Consider the following 14,870-nt stretch of genomic DNA (forward strand, 5'->3'; position numbering starts at 1 on the left):
GATGGCAGTTCATTGGTTGGACAAAATAATCAAAGTAGGATATGATATTGATTTAAAACAAGCCGTAACAAATATTGTTAACAACTTGAAAATTTTGTTGGGGAAAAAGCCAATTTCAGGTCCTCAAATAGTCACAAGGTTTGAAAGAAACATGAATAGGCATCATTTGAAAGAAAAAAAGCAATGGAGAATAACAAGCCCCCTTTTACTCATGGGACAGCCATCAACCAAAGAAACTAGTAAAGTAACATATAATCAGCACATGTAAGGATCGTTCATCTAACATACAGAAATATGTCTCCTTTATTATTTACTTCATAACAATCTTACAGCCACATGCATACAATTAAACATCAGTGACATGAATGTCACAACTGGCCTGCCTTTATTAATGATATGAATGAAACTGCAGACTAAGAAATCAGATACCCGCACAAATGGTATCGAATTTATTTCATCTACCAAACTGTTTCATATATAAGAAAACATGGTCGTATGATACATGAGCTTGCCTATGAAATTGAACAAACTCCCAACAATAACAACTGTCTGTGATGGGAGGATGACAGTGGTTGATAAACTGGTTGAGACTTGAGAAGGGTGGGTTCTGTTTTGTCACTTTTGCTTCTTCTTTCTTCCAGTACAAGCTCTTCATGGTCATCATGATTTTATAGGTTTTCTTTGGGCAAGCTTTGTTAAAATTAAATGCTCCTAATTAAGCTGAACATTTCTCCTCCACCTCTGGAATTGCTCCAATACAAACAGCCGTCATGGCAAGACATACCTAGAAGTCTGTTACTCTATCAACCACTGACCAATTGAAAACAAACAGCTTAGAAATGTAAGCAGTTTAACTGCACTAATAACAAAGAGCCATGCATGAATCAATAGTGCTAGAGTGAAACTTACAATGAATATTAATGAAAATACAAAGTATGGGATAAACTTGACAATGATTTCTGCAATCTCAACGAAAATTACTAATCCAGCTGCAAATCAAACACTCATGTCATTAGATCTAAGGCCAGGAAAAAAGGAAAAGAACAGTCTTCTATCCTTTTCTTTTTCATTAGAGTTTTTTCTTTTCTTCAATACTACAACCAGTTCGTAAAATAGAAAGTCTCAGATGCTTGTGCATGCAGAAAGGGAAGGGATTGGCTTGATGGTTAGAGATATGGTTATAGTGAGAAGTAATTGAGGGGGTGCTTGGTTCGCAACCGGAATCGGAATGGCTTGGAATCGGAATCGGAATTAGAATCGGAATGAAAATTTGAATTCATAGAAGAGAATAGGGATTGAGGGGATGTTTGGTTAGGGGGAGTGGGGTCTGGAATCAGAATCGGAATGGGTGATTCCCATTCCAACCGTTTGATTGGGAGGAGTTCCATTCCGATTCCAATTCCAGGGTGGAATGAGAATGGCTCAATCTATATAGAACTCAATCCCTACTCTCCTCTATGGATTCAAATTTTCATTTCAATTCCGATTCCAATTCCGATCACGAACCAAACGCTTCGGAGGATTTGACCATTCCCGATTCTAAGCCATTCCGATTCTTATTCCTATTCCAATTTCGGTTACGAACCAAACACCTCCTGAGTTCTATGTAGATTGGGCCATTCCCATTTCACCTAGAATCAAGATCGGAATGGGACTCCTTCCAACCAAACGGTTGGAATGGGAGTCATCCATTCCCATTCCGATTCCAAACCCCCACTCCCCCCGACCAAGCACCCCCTGAATATACCAAGAAAAAGGATATGAGATTCAACACTTTCCGTTCCCACAAATCTAATGGGAGTAGATATCAAGATGGTGTAAGCTCAAGAAATAAATGGAACTTTCAGAGCTCAACTGCTTGCAGTCAGCTGGTCAAACAGAAAGTTGATCACTGGTAAAAAGCCAATCAGGTCCCACCAGTCCATATGAGTAACAGGAAAAAGTCTATTTATATATGGTGCATCTTTCCGTCTTTCAAGAATGGGTACATCCCTACATGTATAACATATAATAGGGTAATAGGTGTACATGTGGTGTGCGCTCCTCCCCCCCCCCCCCCCCCCCCCGCCTCCTTGCTATACAGCATACTCAATCGGGAAAATTAACCTACCACTAAAACTTGATTGAGTGACCTATGCAACCTTCTTTAGCTGAAATTAACATGCTACCGGATGTAGTTCTCCATTAGCAACATTCAGTACAGATACGGAAATGGATTTATGAAACATGTATAGCATTTCCTTCTAAATATGTTCCAGTTGTGAAAAGAAACAGCAAAGTTGCCGAGCAAATATGTTAGTTAAAATTCATTAAGAAGACATAGACTATAGAAAAGAAGAGAAGTACATCCAATAATATGTTTGAATTCTAGAATTTGGGCCCTTCTATGTCATCAAGTAAGGTCACTTTTAGCGAGCAAATTACCATTTGTGGAGAAGGCAAAAGAATAGTAAACAGAAAAAGGATTCTGATTAGATATTGGGGTTCTTAAGCTGCCAGATTCCAACACTCCTAAGATGGATAAATCAACATAGGAAAGAAAGGTTCCATTAAGGAAATTCAGAATGCATGTAAATGACTGCATAAATCATGTCTGCATAAACCATATGTTGAAGGTTGAGCATTCTTATATGATAATGGTTATGGATGAATCTAATAGCAGCATGACTGAATAGATGATGGGACAAGAATTCTTAAAGATGATGAGTCTTTACTTGAGGTTTAGCACAGGAGCCGCATTGTAAGATAAGAAAGTACCACCCTTTGCTGATTCTTAATGAATGTATTTATGCATTTTGAACAGATAAAGCTCTGGCAATCTGATTAGTGAAAGCTTTGAAACGACTTGCTGTACTAGTTTCCAGTCAATAACCTTGTTCACCTTGTAGCACAACACCAAGTTGCTCGCTCAGAGCAACCTCAGGTTGAAACCGAAGCATCTTTTTCCCCTTGAATCTTACCAATAATCGCCACATGAACACAACCCATCCTTGAAGTGGTGGAAACGGTTCATATCTCTCACAACTATCTCTCTCCAACAATCTTCGATATAAACTTTGTAGCAGTGTGACAGTCTACACATACTCGAAGGTTCTTTGTCACCCGAATGGTAGTTCCTGGAGGAGTACTTATGATGCCAAATGCAATTGCAAGCCTCTCGCTATGACCACATAATGCATATCTCTTCTGCTCTTCTTCTATGTCATGGAGAACATCCTCCGTGTTGGGTACATATCCTTCCCGTTCCATCTGCTCTGACAAAACTTCCAGAGCTTCATTGATCTTATCATAAAATGGATGGGATTTATCATGTGCCACAAATGCATATACCTTGTTTTTTATTTCAACCCAGCTACAAGCTGGGTGCTTCCTCATCCCTTTGTCCTTCATAGCCATCCTTAACTTTGCTGCCTCTTTCCACTTTCCGGCAGCTGAATAAATATTCGACATGAGAACATGAGCTCCCATGTTCTTGGGTTCAAGCTCAAATATTTTCTCAGCCACTTTCTCAGCTAATTTAACATTTTTATGGACCCTGCAAGCACCCAACAACGTGGACCATACACTAGCAGTTGGTTTTACGTGCATGGTGGAAATGAAGTCATATGCCTCCTCTAACTTTCCCGCTCGGCCAAGAAGGTCAGCAACAGCTGCATAATGCTCCAAACAGGGAATGATCCCATAGTCCTTAGACATACTATTGAAATACTTCCGGGCCTCATCTACCAATCCAGCATGGCTACAGGCTGTTAGAACTGCTACGAAGGCAACATAGTTTGGCTTTCCGTTCTCTTCCTCCATCCGCTGGAACAAGGCAAGAGCTTCTTCTGCTGGCCCATGCAATGCATGCCCCATGATCATGGCTGTCCACGACACCGTATCAGGTGACCGCATCCCTTCAAACACCCGCCGAGCAACATGAATATTACCGCACTTAGCATACATGTCAACAAGAGAACTCGCTACAAACACGTTATTATCAAACCCACCTCGGATCACGTACCCATGGAGCTGCTTCCCAAGATGCAATGTCGTTAAGTGAGCGCAAGCTGGCATGATGCTCGAAAATGTGACAGGCATAGGCTTTACTTTGGCGAGCAGCATCTGACGAAAAAACCTAAGCCCCTCATCAAACATGCCATTCTGCACGGATCCTGCAATTATAGAATTCCACGAGATGGCATCAGGTTTTGGTAGAAGACCAAAAACCCGATGCGAATACTCCACTCTGGTGCACTTTGCATACATATCAATCAAGCTGCTCCCAATGAATACATCTGAATCAAACATGTGTCTTATTGCAAAACCATGGATCTCCATCCCCTTGCGCACATCCACGAATTCAGCAAAAATAGGAAGCACGCTGGATAGAGTGAAGGAGTCGGGCTTCAAACCATCAACTCCCATCTCCCTAACTATCTCAAGAGCATCCCCGTGCATTCCATTCTCAGCACACCCTGCAATCAAAGTGTTCCATGATACCACATCTCGTTCAGACACCTCATCAAACACCTTCCTCACTTTCTCGATCGAGGCCAGCCGATAAAAATTTGCATCATTCGTCGTAGGTTTGCATTCCAAACCAAAAGAATCATCAAAAGATCCCAACTTGCTCGAATTACTGTCGTCAAAATGTCTGTTCGACATCCCGGTGGACGAAACCGCGCCATTATTCGAATCAACCAACTTGCAGTACATGTTCATGAGGGCGTTAGCGGTGAAAAGGTCGGAACCTGAGCCAGAACGGACCACGAAACCATGAATTGATTCCCCAAGCTTCGAGTCTCTGAGGGCGGCGCAGGACTTGAGGACGGAAGGGAGTACGTCTCCGTCCGGGGAGTACCGGAGGCTCGCATTTGGACGAACAGAGAGACGGATTGGTGGAAGAGGCCGTGGGAGGTGGAGCAGCGGATGACGGATTTCCAGGCGAGAGGGGGAGGGGAGGGGAGGGAGGAGAAGGCGCGGAGTGCTTCGTGGAGGAGGCCGAGGGCGGAGTAGATGGGGAGGATGGAGGCGGCGGCCGTGAGGGAGGATTTGAGGAGCTGAGCATGGAGTTGCTGGGCGTGGGATTTTGTTCGGATGGAGGAGGGGTTGTGGAGGAGAGATTTGAGGACAGCAGTCGTGCTCGTGGAGGTGGGAAGCATCGAAGTTTGCAAGAAATTTGAAGAGAGAGGCGGGATAATATAGATGTTGCTTTCCGAAGCAGCATCAGTGATAACTGTTCTCGGCACTTCGGTTGACGTGACTTGTTCAAATAAGCGCTACCCCGAGAGCCAACTAGCCAAGGTGTGGGCTGAAGTCGGGTAGGATAATAGTTTATCCGTAATTCTATTTATTTTATTTAATAAATATAAATATAAATATAAATATTATTTAGATATAAAAATTTATATTTATATTTATTTTAAATAGATACAGATATAATTTAGATATGAAAGTATGAATATAATTATAAATATAATTAGATAATTAAACTTTATAATTACAGAATCAAAGATATTACTAAATAAATGATAAATCAAATTAATAGTATATATATATAGTTGTATATTTTTAAAAAATTAATAAATACTATATAAAATTATATAGAATTATAGATAGATTCGAATATTCAAAAATGGATCATGTAGTTGTTTATTCATATCTATATTCATTTTTTTTAATGGATGTAGATATTAGTTGGATCTTTAAATTTTTATCTATATTCGGATTGATTCGGATACGAAAATAAATCCGGATGGATATTATCTATACCACTTTCATCCCAAGGACTCAAGGTAGAGGAGTTTTCTGTAACATTTCAAACTAATACAATTATGATATGAGGCTTGGAGGGTTCATAATAGTGTTTAAATAAAAAGTTGGAGCTAGTCTCAGCAAGTGGCATGATGGGATTATTTCAAGGAGACATGAATGTTAACATACCGCAATATGATAGATTGACAAGTCAAGTGACAGGCTGTATTGGAACTTTTTTTTTTCCTTTTTTCTCTTTGGTATGTACAAGGCAAAGCGAAGAAGAAAAGTATGCAAACAAGTCTATCAAACAGTTACGGTCGGAAACAAACCAGCCGTAAGCATTAGCCACTAAAGACTCATTTGGTTGATGGAAAATGGAGAGGGAAGCGGTATTTCATGAAAAGTAGAGAAAAAAATCTCTTATTTGATTGGAGTTTTAAGAGGAGAGAGAGTAGAAAAAGTACTTTCCATGGGAAGTCGCTTCCCACATTTCATGAAAAGTGGAAACCTATGGAAAGATGGGTTTTGACACTTTCTATGACATAAAAAATGATGGTACTTTTTTCTTTTCTAAAATACTATTTTAAGATCTATAGCTAAAATTTAATAAAATATTAATAAATGGTTAGGATGAAATACTGAATAATAATATAATATTATATTAATATTATCTTAATATTTATATAAATATAATATTAATATTTATTATATTTTAATATTATTTTAATATTTATTTTAATATAATATTTATATTAATATTAGTATAATATTTTATATTAATATAATATAATATTTATATCTATATTAATAAATTTATTATATTAAAATATTCATATTATATTAATATAATATTAATTATATTAGTATTATATTAACATAATAAATTATTATGGTCTAATATTATATTTTAATATATTAATATTATTTTTATATTAATATAAATATAATATTAATATTTATATAAAATTTATGAGTGAAAATGTATAGTTTTATATCTATTAAGAGTATAATAGATATTTTACACAGTTTTTTCAAAAAAATAGGTGCTTATCCAAACATAAACTACTTTATAATAAGTTATTTTTGCATGATCAACCAACCACAACAAAATCTTATTTTCAGAAAGTAATTTTTTGAAAAAAAAATTCTCCCCGCAAATCAAATGAGTCTCAAGAGCCTTAAAAGATCTGAAAGAATAAGATCACCAAGTTCCCAGCATATACCAGTCTGAAGAAAAGTAGTAGCTAACCGATCAGCCACTCTATTTCCTTCTCTAAAGACACGAAACTTTAACAGCCCAGCAACCTCGTTTGATATGCAAAATATCCAACAACAGAGAATTATATGGACCATGAAACCCTAGCCTTCCAGATCCAAAAGCACAGATGAAACTAGATACATGCTTTAATTATTTTTCTGCTGCCCTATTTAGGAAATTTCTGCGGTATTCTGCAAAGTAAGAAGAAAAGAGCATGAAGATTAAGGCTAACAATTATGAATTAAACCCAAGGAGGACATTCAATAATGCAAGCAAGTTGGGAACTAAAATTTCAGTCCCCATTTAAGGATGCAGCCTGCTGTGAGAAGGTTATCCTTGTTGATTCCACATTTTGAATTTGACCTCAATGGATTGGTTGCGATGACGTATAAGGTCATTGCTTTTGAATGAAATTTTAAACCCATGTCTGCAGAGCAATAAGTGCTAAAATTGTGATGTAAAATCATACATCAGTTTTAACGGTTGCTTCGGGTCTGAGCCAAGAAGGGTAGACTTGTTCTTTCCATAAAGGAGGTGCCTTCACAAGGTCAGACCAGAAAATGGTACACGTCCTCCTGCTAAATTACTAGCACATGGCATAGGTCCAAAACTACCAATGCTGGCAATATCCCTCAAGCTGGTCTAAACAGTCCCAAGTCCCAACCAATCACATGATAAATTAACGACATTAATCATATGTATGCCGGGTATATAGTTGCTCAATATCCACATAAATTAACAATATATACACAAATAACAGATTGACAAAGAATACAGCAAATTTGGTGATATTAGCAGGATGAAAATTGATATTTACTTTCACAAGGATAAACTTTACAACTTTCAGATCCATTCAGGAACATATGCCTCATGGAAGAAGCATGACTCAACCTCCAACTTCTTCTGATTTCTCTGCTTCTTTGACCATTTCACTGCATGCCATAAAGCTCAATCTCGTGTAAAAAGCTGCCTCAATTATGACCTTAAATGGCTTGATGAGAACTGTATTTACTGAGATGTATGCGTTGCTCTTGATAATAGTTATTTAAGTCCTTGAGCCACATGATGCCTCAGAGATCAACAGGACTTATGGAGACGACATGTTCTGGCTCTTCGAGACTTCTAGCTGAGAAGGTAAAAGACTGAGGAAGCTCCCATCAACACGTTCCCTGGGTTGATCCTCTGTTTCTAAAGATTCTGGAACAGTTCATGACATAATAGATCAGGAAAACAAGTCATAGCAAACCAGACTTCTATTTTTTGAAAATGCTCCTGCAAAAATTCCCGCTCAGTAATTTGAAAAGTGAAGCCTTGTGGCGGTTGTAACCAATCCACTTTGCATCAATAACCCATCACCAAAAAATGAGATCAGATTCCTCCCAAGCAATCACATTGCTCCATTGCTGCCATTATTGCTGCTAATAAATCAAACAATCTAGGTAGATATTATTCATGGTTTGAGGTTGAGACTCCATCTGTTCACAAACCAGAGTCCTTTTATCTCAAAATGCATTCTGCCTCCTCAGCAAATCCTTCCTTTAGGAAGGAGGGCATAGCTGTGAAGACTCTCTCTCTCTCTCTCTCTCTCTCTCTCTCGTCAATAAGGGTGTATAGTTGCCAAGATAGAGAGACTGAGACCCTCTTACTCAAAACATTTTTTTCTTTTGAGAAAAATACAGATTTCAGAAAATAAAATCCATATATTCTGCAAAGATAGATACTTGTTCTTCAAAATCAAACCAGAAAATGAAAACTTCAAGTTTCCCAAAGCTTGGAGATTCTTTTTTCCCTCATAGGAACCAACAGATTTTCAGCAAATGAAACTAGAAAACTAATGTTGTGCCAGGCATTATTTCCAATCTCCTCTTTTCATCTATTATTTATATTACCATCTATTTTTTTCTGATGTTCAGAAAACAAGAAAAAATTTGGTAGCCAGATTTGTTTATCAATTTTAAATTAGTAAAAGTTAGAACATGCTTGGTGGTGATGGCGGCAGCAGAGATGCGGGATCAGTAAGGTGCTGATGGTGGTGGTCAAATTGGTGCTAGAAACTGTGGCAGTGACCATGAAGGTAGAGGCAGGATTTGCCATTGTGGTGGCAGGAGCAGGTGAAGGCAGCAATATGGTGTTAGTGTTGATAGCAGTGGCTGATGGCAGGTTGCAGGCAGTCGCAGATGGTAGTGGTAATGGTGGCAGCAACAGTAGGATGGTGCAGATGGTGGTGGTAGCAATTACCACTGATCATGGTGGTAATTGCAATGTGGAAGATTGATGGTTGTGGCAGCTGGCTGTTACAAGTATGGCCAAGGTAGTGATGGCAACACCAGAAGGTGATGGTAGCAGCAGTGGAAACAGTTGTGGCGATAGCCACAACAATTTTTTGGTGCTGGTGGTAGTTATTCCAGCGGCGATGTTGATGGAAGTAATGATGGCTGCAGTTGTAATAGTGATGCTGATGAAAGTAGTGGTGGTGGTACCAGTAGGGGGTGGTGGTGGTTGTGGTGGAGGAGGGGTGGTGATGCTAGAGCAATAGAGTTGGAGGTGACTTATATTCTAATTTTCGTTTTACAAAATATCAAAAGTGAAAAATTTTTACTTAAAAAAAAGAATTTCAAAAGATACAGGAATCATTTATATGAGAAAGTTAAAAAACCAACCTACCAGACATATTCTCAGCCTTGAATTCTGTTTTTCTGTTTTTAAAAACAAGGGGAAAAAGGAAAAGGAAGCAGTACCAAGCATGCCTAGAATTCCTTATCCAAGGAAAATATTTGCCCCCCATTTGTTCCCACAAGTTTCCTTACAACCAAAAATACCCTGATAAATAACACCTAAAAATATGGAATTAGAGATCCCTAATATTAAAAAATAAATTGCTTCACTAACATGTGCAATCGAAAGGTTAAAAATCATGGCAACAGAAATTCGGAGAGACATATATGCTCATGACACAAGGTGTTCAAGTACATACTTAGGACTTAACCCCTCCCCACCCCACCACCCCAACCCAAAAAAAAAAAAAGAAAAAAAAAAAAAGAAAAAAAGGAAAAGCCAAAACACACACACACACACACACACACACAGGGCATCTTGCATCAGAAAAAAGGTAGCTATTAAATAGTGCATTTTCTACAATAATTTATTGAATCTAGTATTGAATATATTAATGACAGAAATTTAAAAATAATCAAAGATGTAGTTAGTGGTGCAATTCTAAATAAACTAATTATGCAAATCGAATTATATAATGAAAATAATTGATCCTTGATGCTCATTTTCCTCCAACATAAAGCATTTTTAATGGATTGCATGAAGGTTGATTGAGTTTTCCTCCAATATCAATGGATGGCCTAAACACCAGCAAGGGTGATAAATTATATCCAAGATGTAAGGAAAAGAAGATGGTACCAAAGATAGACTTGATGGTTGGCTTCTTTGACTTGCTCTTCTTCTTCAATTCAGCTGTATGAGACGATGTTTATAGTCAGAGATACTGATAAGCATGGATATGCTTCTCTATCAATCTAAAAGTATCCAATTGCAATATCATATACAGCTTCTCAAAACTATCCATTGTCCATTAAACTGATGCAGATCAGAAGAACAATTTCTTAAGGGGCCGAATTGAAGGGTAAAAAATCTTAACCAAGTGGAAAGTTATGTACCTAAGCATCTCCTTCAGCATTGTTAGTATTTAAATTTTATGCAATGGAATTTTGCAAACAGAAAAGAAAACAAATTAAAACAGGAGCTTAAGGAAGTAAACCACTACTGAAATTCTATATTAAATATTTCATCTTTGCGAATTGGCAACTCCTTGAATAGTTAAATTTCTATCAGGACCCTCAAAATAATGCCAACGCAACTTCTTATGGTCAGAGCAGAAAACATTTTGACTAATTCATCCTCCAAGGGGTTCTAGAATTTTCTGCCAGCCAGCAAAACCTTTCCAAACTACAAGTAGCTGCTAGTTGATCGCTAGCTTGATGATTACAGAAACACTATTAATAAATGGTTACATAAGAAAAACCAAGACAAGTTTTCTTGATTGTAAACTTTTACTCAGAGCATCCTAAAACTGCAAATTAAGACATTTAAAAGATCCCAGTTTTGTTACAGTTGAAATCAAAATATGATAGTGAGATCATGTACTGCACTAATTCTGATGCTCCTGGTGACCTAAACTGCAGATCCACCATTATTTACCATTTATTCACACAGTTTCATGATCAGGCCATGTTAGTTCTTCAGAACAAAGTAGACTCATCATCAAGTTGATGGTTCATATGCTTCACTGTCACCCTTCTCACATGTTCCATGTTTCTATACCTAAGTCAACTTCACAATATGCATCTCTGTGTGTGTGTGTGTGTGTGTGTGTGAATATCCCTAATAAATCAGCCTGATTTTGGTGCTCAAATGCTTACCTTTGTTCATCCTGACTAAATGAAGCTGATTCTCATATTCAAATTCTTACCCTGTATAGCTGTCAATTTTCAGAGACTTAAAATTATCTAATTAGAAAGGACAAGCTTTTTTAGAAAGAGTATACAAACTTGTTGCTATAGAGAGTCTAAGGCTGTAATGCCAGGTCCAACAAAATTGAAAACTGCTACCCAAGGCATTAAAAATAAAGACTGCACGTAAATAAATGAACTCAGAAAATCTATTCTCATGCATATTTAGCTTGTTTCATTCCAGAGCAGAAGTATATTTTCCTATACCATTTGTGATTTCTCTTTGATTATTCCACAATTCCTCTCCCAAAACAAAGCATAGAAACTAGCAGGATCAAATGATTCCCCCAATTTCTTTGACCCTGACACAATGCAAGCTATCATAATCAATATCCAGTTAAATTGTTCTCCATTTTTGGTTGATTTCAAGTTACCACAATTGCTACCACTCCAGGCAGTACTCTAACTGCAGTCTAGTCCATCAGTTAGTAGGCCCTTGAGGCTCATTGATGACTCCTAAAGCATGCTACAGTTTTTAACCTTTTACACTAACATTAGTATCAGGAAAAAGGGAACTGATTCCTGAATTACATACTAAGGAAGGAACAGCACCAAGCATCAGCTAAAATTTGTAATTTAAGCCATGTATGCATGGAAAAACTACAAATTTTTTGGCCTGTTATATACTTCATTTTGCCATGTTTTCTCCTTTTCTTGACCATGAAACACCCTTTTGCTGGAAAGGTAATGTATCAAAAATAATGATCTACAAGCTTCTATAGGAATTATTAATCTCAAAAATCTCAAGCTATTGATGATATTAATAAACATAGCAATTAGATCAGGTGCTTCTAGTCAGCATATAATCCTTGCACAGCATGTTTGCAACTATTGCATCCATAACAGCAATAACAAAAATATAACAGCACAAAACCTGACACAAGCCACACAATGAGGAAGAACAAGGTGAAGTGAACATCTTTTTAAGCTAGGACAGTAGGGATATGGACAGAGTAAAGTACTGTTGCAAAGATAAACAGGCATACCTATCTTGGTCACTTCATCATCATTGACGATTTCGAAATTTTTGTATGTATAGCCCACAAAATTCAAATCCTTTGAAGAAAGCATCTGAAGGAATCAAAGAGAAGTCATGATAAGCGTTACTTGAAATATTAAAATGGATAACATCAACAAAACATGAAGTTCAGCATTATTAAATCTTAAATAACACATAACCTATGCTTCAGCACTCAATACGATGATGAAGGGCTAGCATTACACACATTTTGGGGACTAACAAACTGTGTAAATACACTGTTTTGCAAATGGATCTGATAAGACTGATATTATATATTCATCTGCTAAACCTCTGATATGAGGGGGGAACTCTAAGCATACTAATTCACAGGTTTATGACAAATCTTTTTCTGAACTCTGAATTCACATTATCAAATCTTCACATTATCAAATATTCTATGATCATAACTAAGCCACCTTTTCATCCTTAAAATTGTGCATGCATATTGCAGGTGTGACATATAATTAATGAATAGTTTTCAGAATCCTGAAAACTAGAATGAATGAATAAATATATATGACATGCGTGCATCAAGAAAAATGTTGAACAATGTCTGGAAGCAAAGAATGCAAGCATATAACCATCCCCATAAACATTTTTACCTTTCTCCAAGGGCCTGACTTTGATGAAGTCTGAATCTGGTCTCCAGACTGCAACTCACACAAGGATAAAAATGAATGCGCTATATTGATTGCTTAAGACTATCAGACAAATGAGCCATTTTGGTAGACACTCTACCTCTTCGAACTTTTCGAAGTTTTGCGTATCCAGATCATCCTTAACCTCAGGTATAAATGCAGCCTCCATTTGGTACAATCTGTCCCACTTAGTGTCTTTAAACCAAGAGTGAGCCTACAATTGCCAGAAAAATAAAGGTGAGCAAAGAGAACCTTTGTACAAATCCTACTTGGACAAGTCCAGGATTCAAAGAAAGCACAATAACAACCTTTATTTCATGGGCACCTTTTGTGCCAAGCCGCTGGTCAACATTGCATAAGAGTTTTCTGATAAGATCTTTTGCTTCTACTGATAGCTTTGCTTCTTCCGGAAACTTTAGGTGCGTTCTCCAATTTACTATCTGTATGAATCATTAGAAACAGAGCCCAAATAAATTTATTATGGAAAAGAAGGATATTGTGTTAACAAGATCTGTATAGGTAAAGTGATCTTTGATGCGCATAAACTTTGTAATAAACTTTTGATATCATGCCACTACTAATAAAAGATTTGTTACAGAAGATTTTTTTTCTAAAAAAGGAACTTCAGTGACTACCAAATCTCGTTAGAGCTGACATAGATTAGCATATGATACAAGTACATACATATATATACCTGTAGAGTGTAGACTGTAGACAATGGACAGATTCAAGGTTTGTGCATGAGAACAGCGCTGAATGACTATATCCATCTAAAGATTCAAGATTCAAACATGAGGGTAGTTCAACTCAAATGTGATAGACACTTCCATCTTATAACATTTTTATTTCCAAAGTGTAATGCCACAAAAATATAATAAGCCACTGACTGATTGTAGGGGCTTAAAAATTTCTAAAAATAGCAAGTGGTCTTTCACAAAAACAATGAGGAATTGATAGGAAAAAATGATGACCTGATTCAAACCATTAGCTATTACAACAAAAATAAATAGAAAAAATAAAATTTTCAGTGACTTATTAGTATATAAAACAACTATCATGATACTTAAATTCAACAGATATTGAATCTTTTTTCAAAGCAACACATATAAGCATCAACATTTTTATTAGTATAGTAGAATGAATTCACATTACCTTCCTACATGTTGCCATAGGCTCATCAGAATAAAATGGAGGATAACCCACAAGCATTTCGTACATGATGGCTCCAAGTGACCACCTATATAAGAAACAACATTGTTTCTACCTTAAAGATATACAATGTTCTGGAATGAATAGTAAGTGCCAAAAACAAGACTTACCAATCACATTCCATCCCATAACCCTTCTTCAACAAAACTTCTGGAGCAATATAATCAGGTGTACCAACAGTAGAGTATGCCTGCAGATTTTCAGCGGAAATAATTTCAGGGAAACAAGATAATGGAGGAAAAATTAGATCCTAGGCACCAGAAAAAGCACAAAATTGCAGTCAGCAATAGCTTTTGAACATACACGTACCTTATGTATATAAATTTTTCTACTCGACAATTTGGCAGTGTGATTTCTGCTCTCTCTCTCTCTCTCTCTGTATATATATATATATATATATATATATATATATTTATATATATATATATTTTTTTTTTTTTTTGTATGTATGTATGTATGTGAGCATCTCTGGGTCATTCTCATAA

General features: G+C 36.9%; 2 protein-coding genes across 2 annotated transcripts in view; both read right to left on the reverse strand.

The window, feature by feature from the left end:
• Positions 1–285: 285 nt before the first annotated feature.
• Positions 286–5,238, reverse strand: LOC105033605 (putative pentatricopeptide repeat-containing protein At3g23330). Its single transcript, XM_010908473.4, is given in 4 exon segments — positions 286–810; positions 2,715–3,036; positions 3,039–4,841; positions 4,844–5,238. Coding segments are annotated over 3 exon segments (2,184 nt in total). The 5' UTR covers positions 5,145–5,238; the 3' UTR covers positions 286–810; positions 2,715–2,956.
• A 2,520-nt stretch (positions 5,239–7,758) lies between these two features.
• LOC105033607 (uncharacterized) overlaps positions 7,759–14,870 on the reverse strand; it is a 34,879-nt gene continuing 27,767 nt past the window's right edge. The window contains 8 exon segments of the mRNA XM_073255310.1: positions 7,759–8,194; positions 10,409–10,462; positions 12,504–12,588; positions 13,141–13,188; positions 13,277–13,390; positions 13,485–13,616; positions 14,329–14,413; positions 14,496–14,575. Coding sequence (XP_073111411.1) covers positions 8,085–8,194; positions 10,409–10,462; positions 12,504–12,588; positions 13,141–13,188; positions 13,277–13,390; positions 13,485–13,616; positions 14,329–14,413; positions 14,496–14,575 — 708 coding nt within the window. The 3' untranslated portion in view covers positions 7,759–8,084.

Source organism: Elaeis guineensis, chromosome 4 (genome assembly GCF_000442705.2).
Source record: "Elaeis guineensis isolate ETL-2024a chromosome 4, EG11, whole genome shotgun sequence".
In the NCBI taxonomy this organism is placed as follows: Eukaryota; Viridiplantae; Streptophyta; class Magnoliopsida; order Arecales; family Arecaceae; genus Elaeis; species Elaeis guineensis.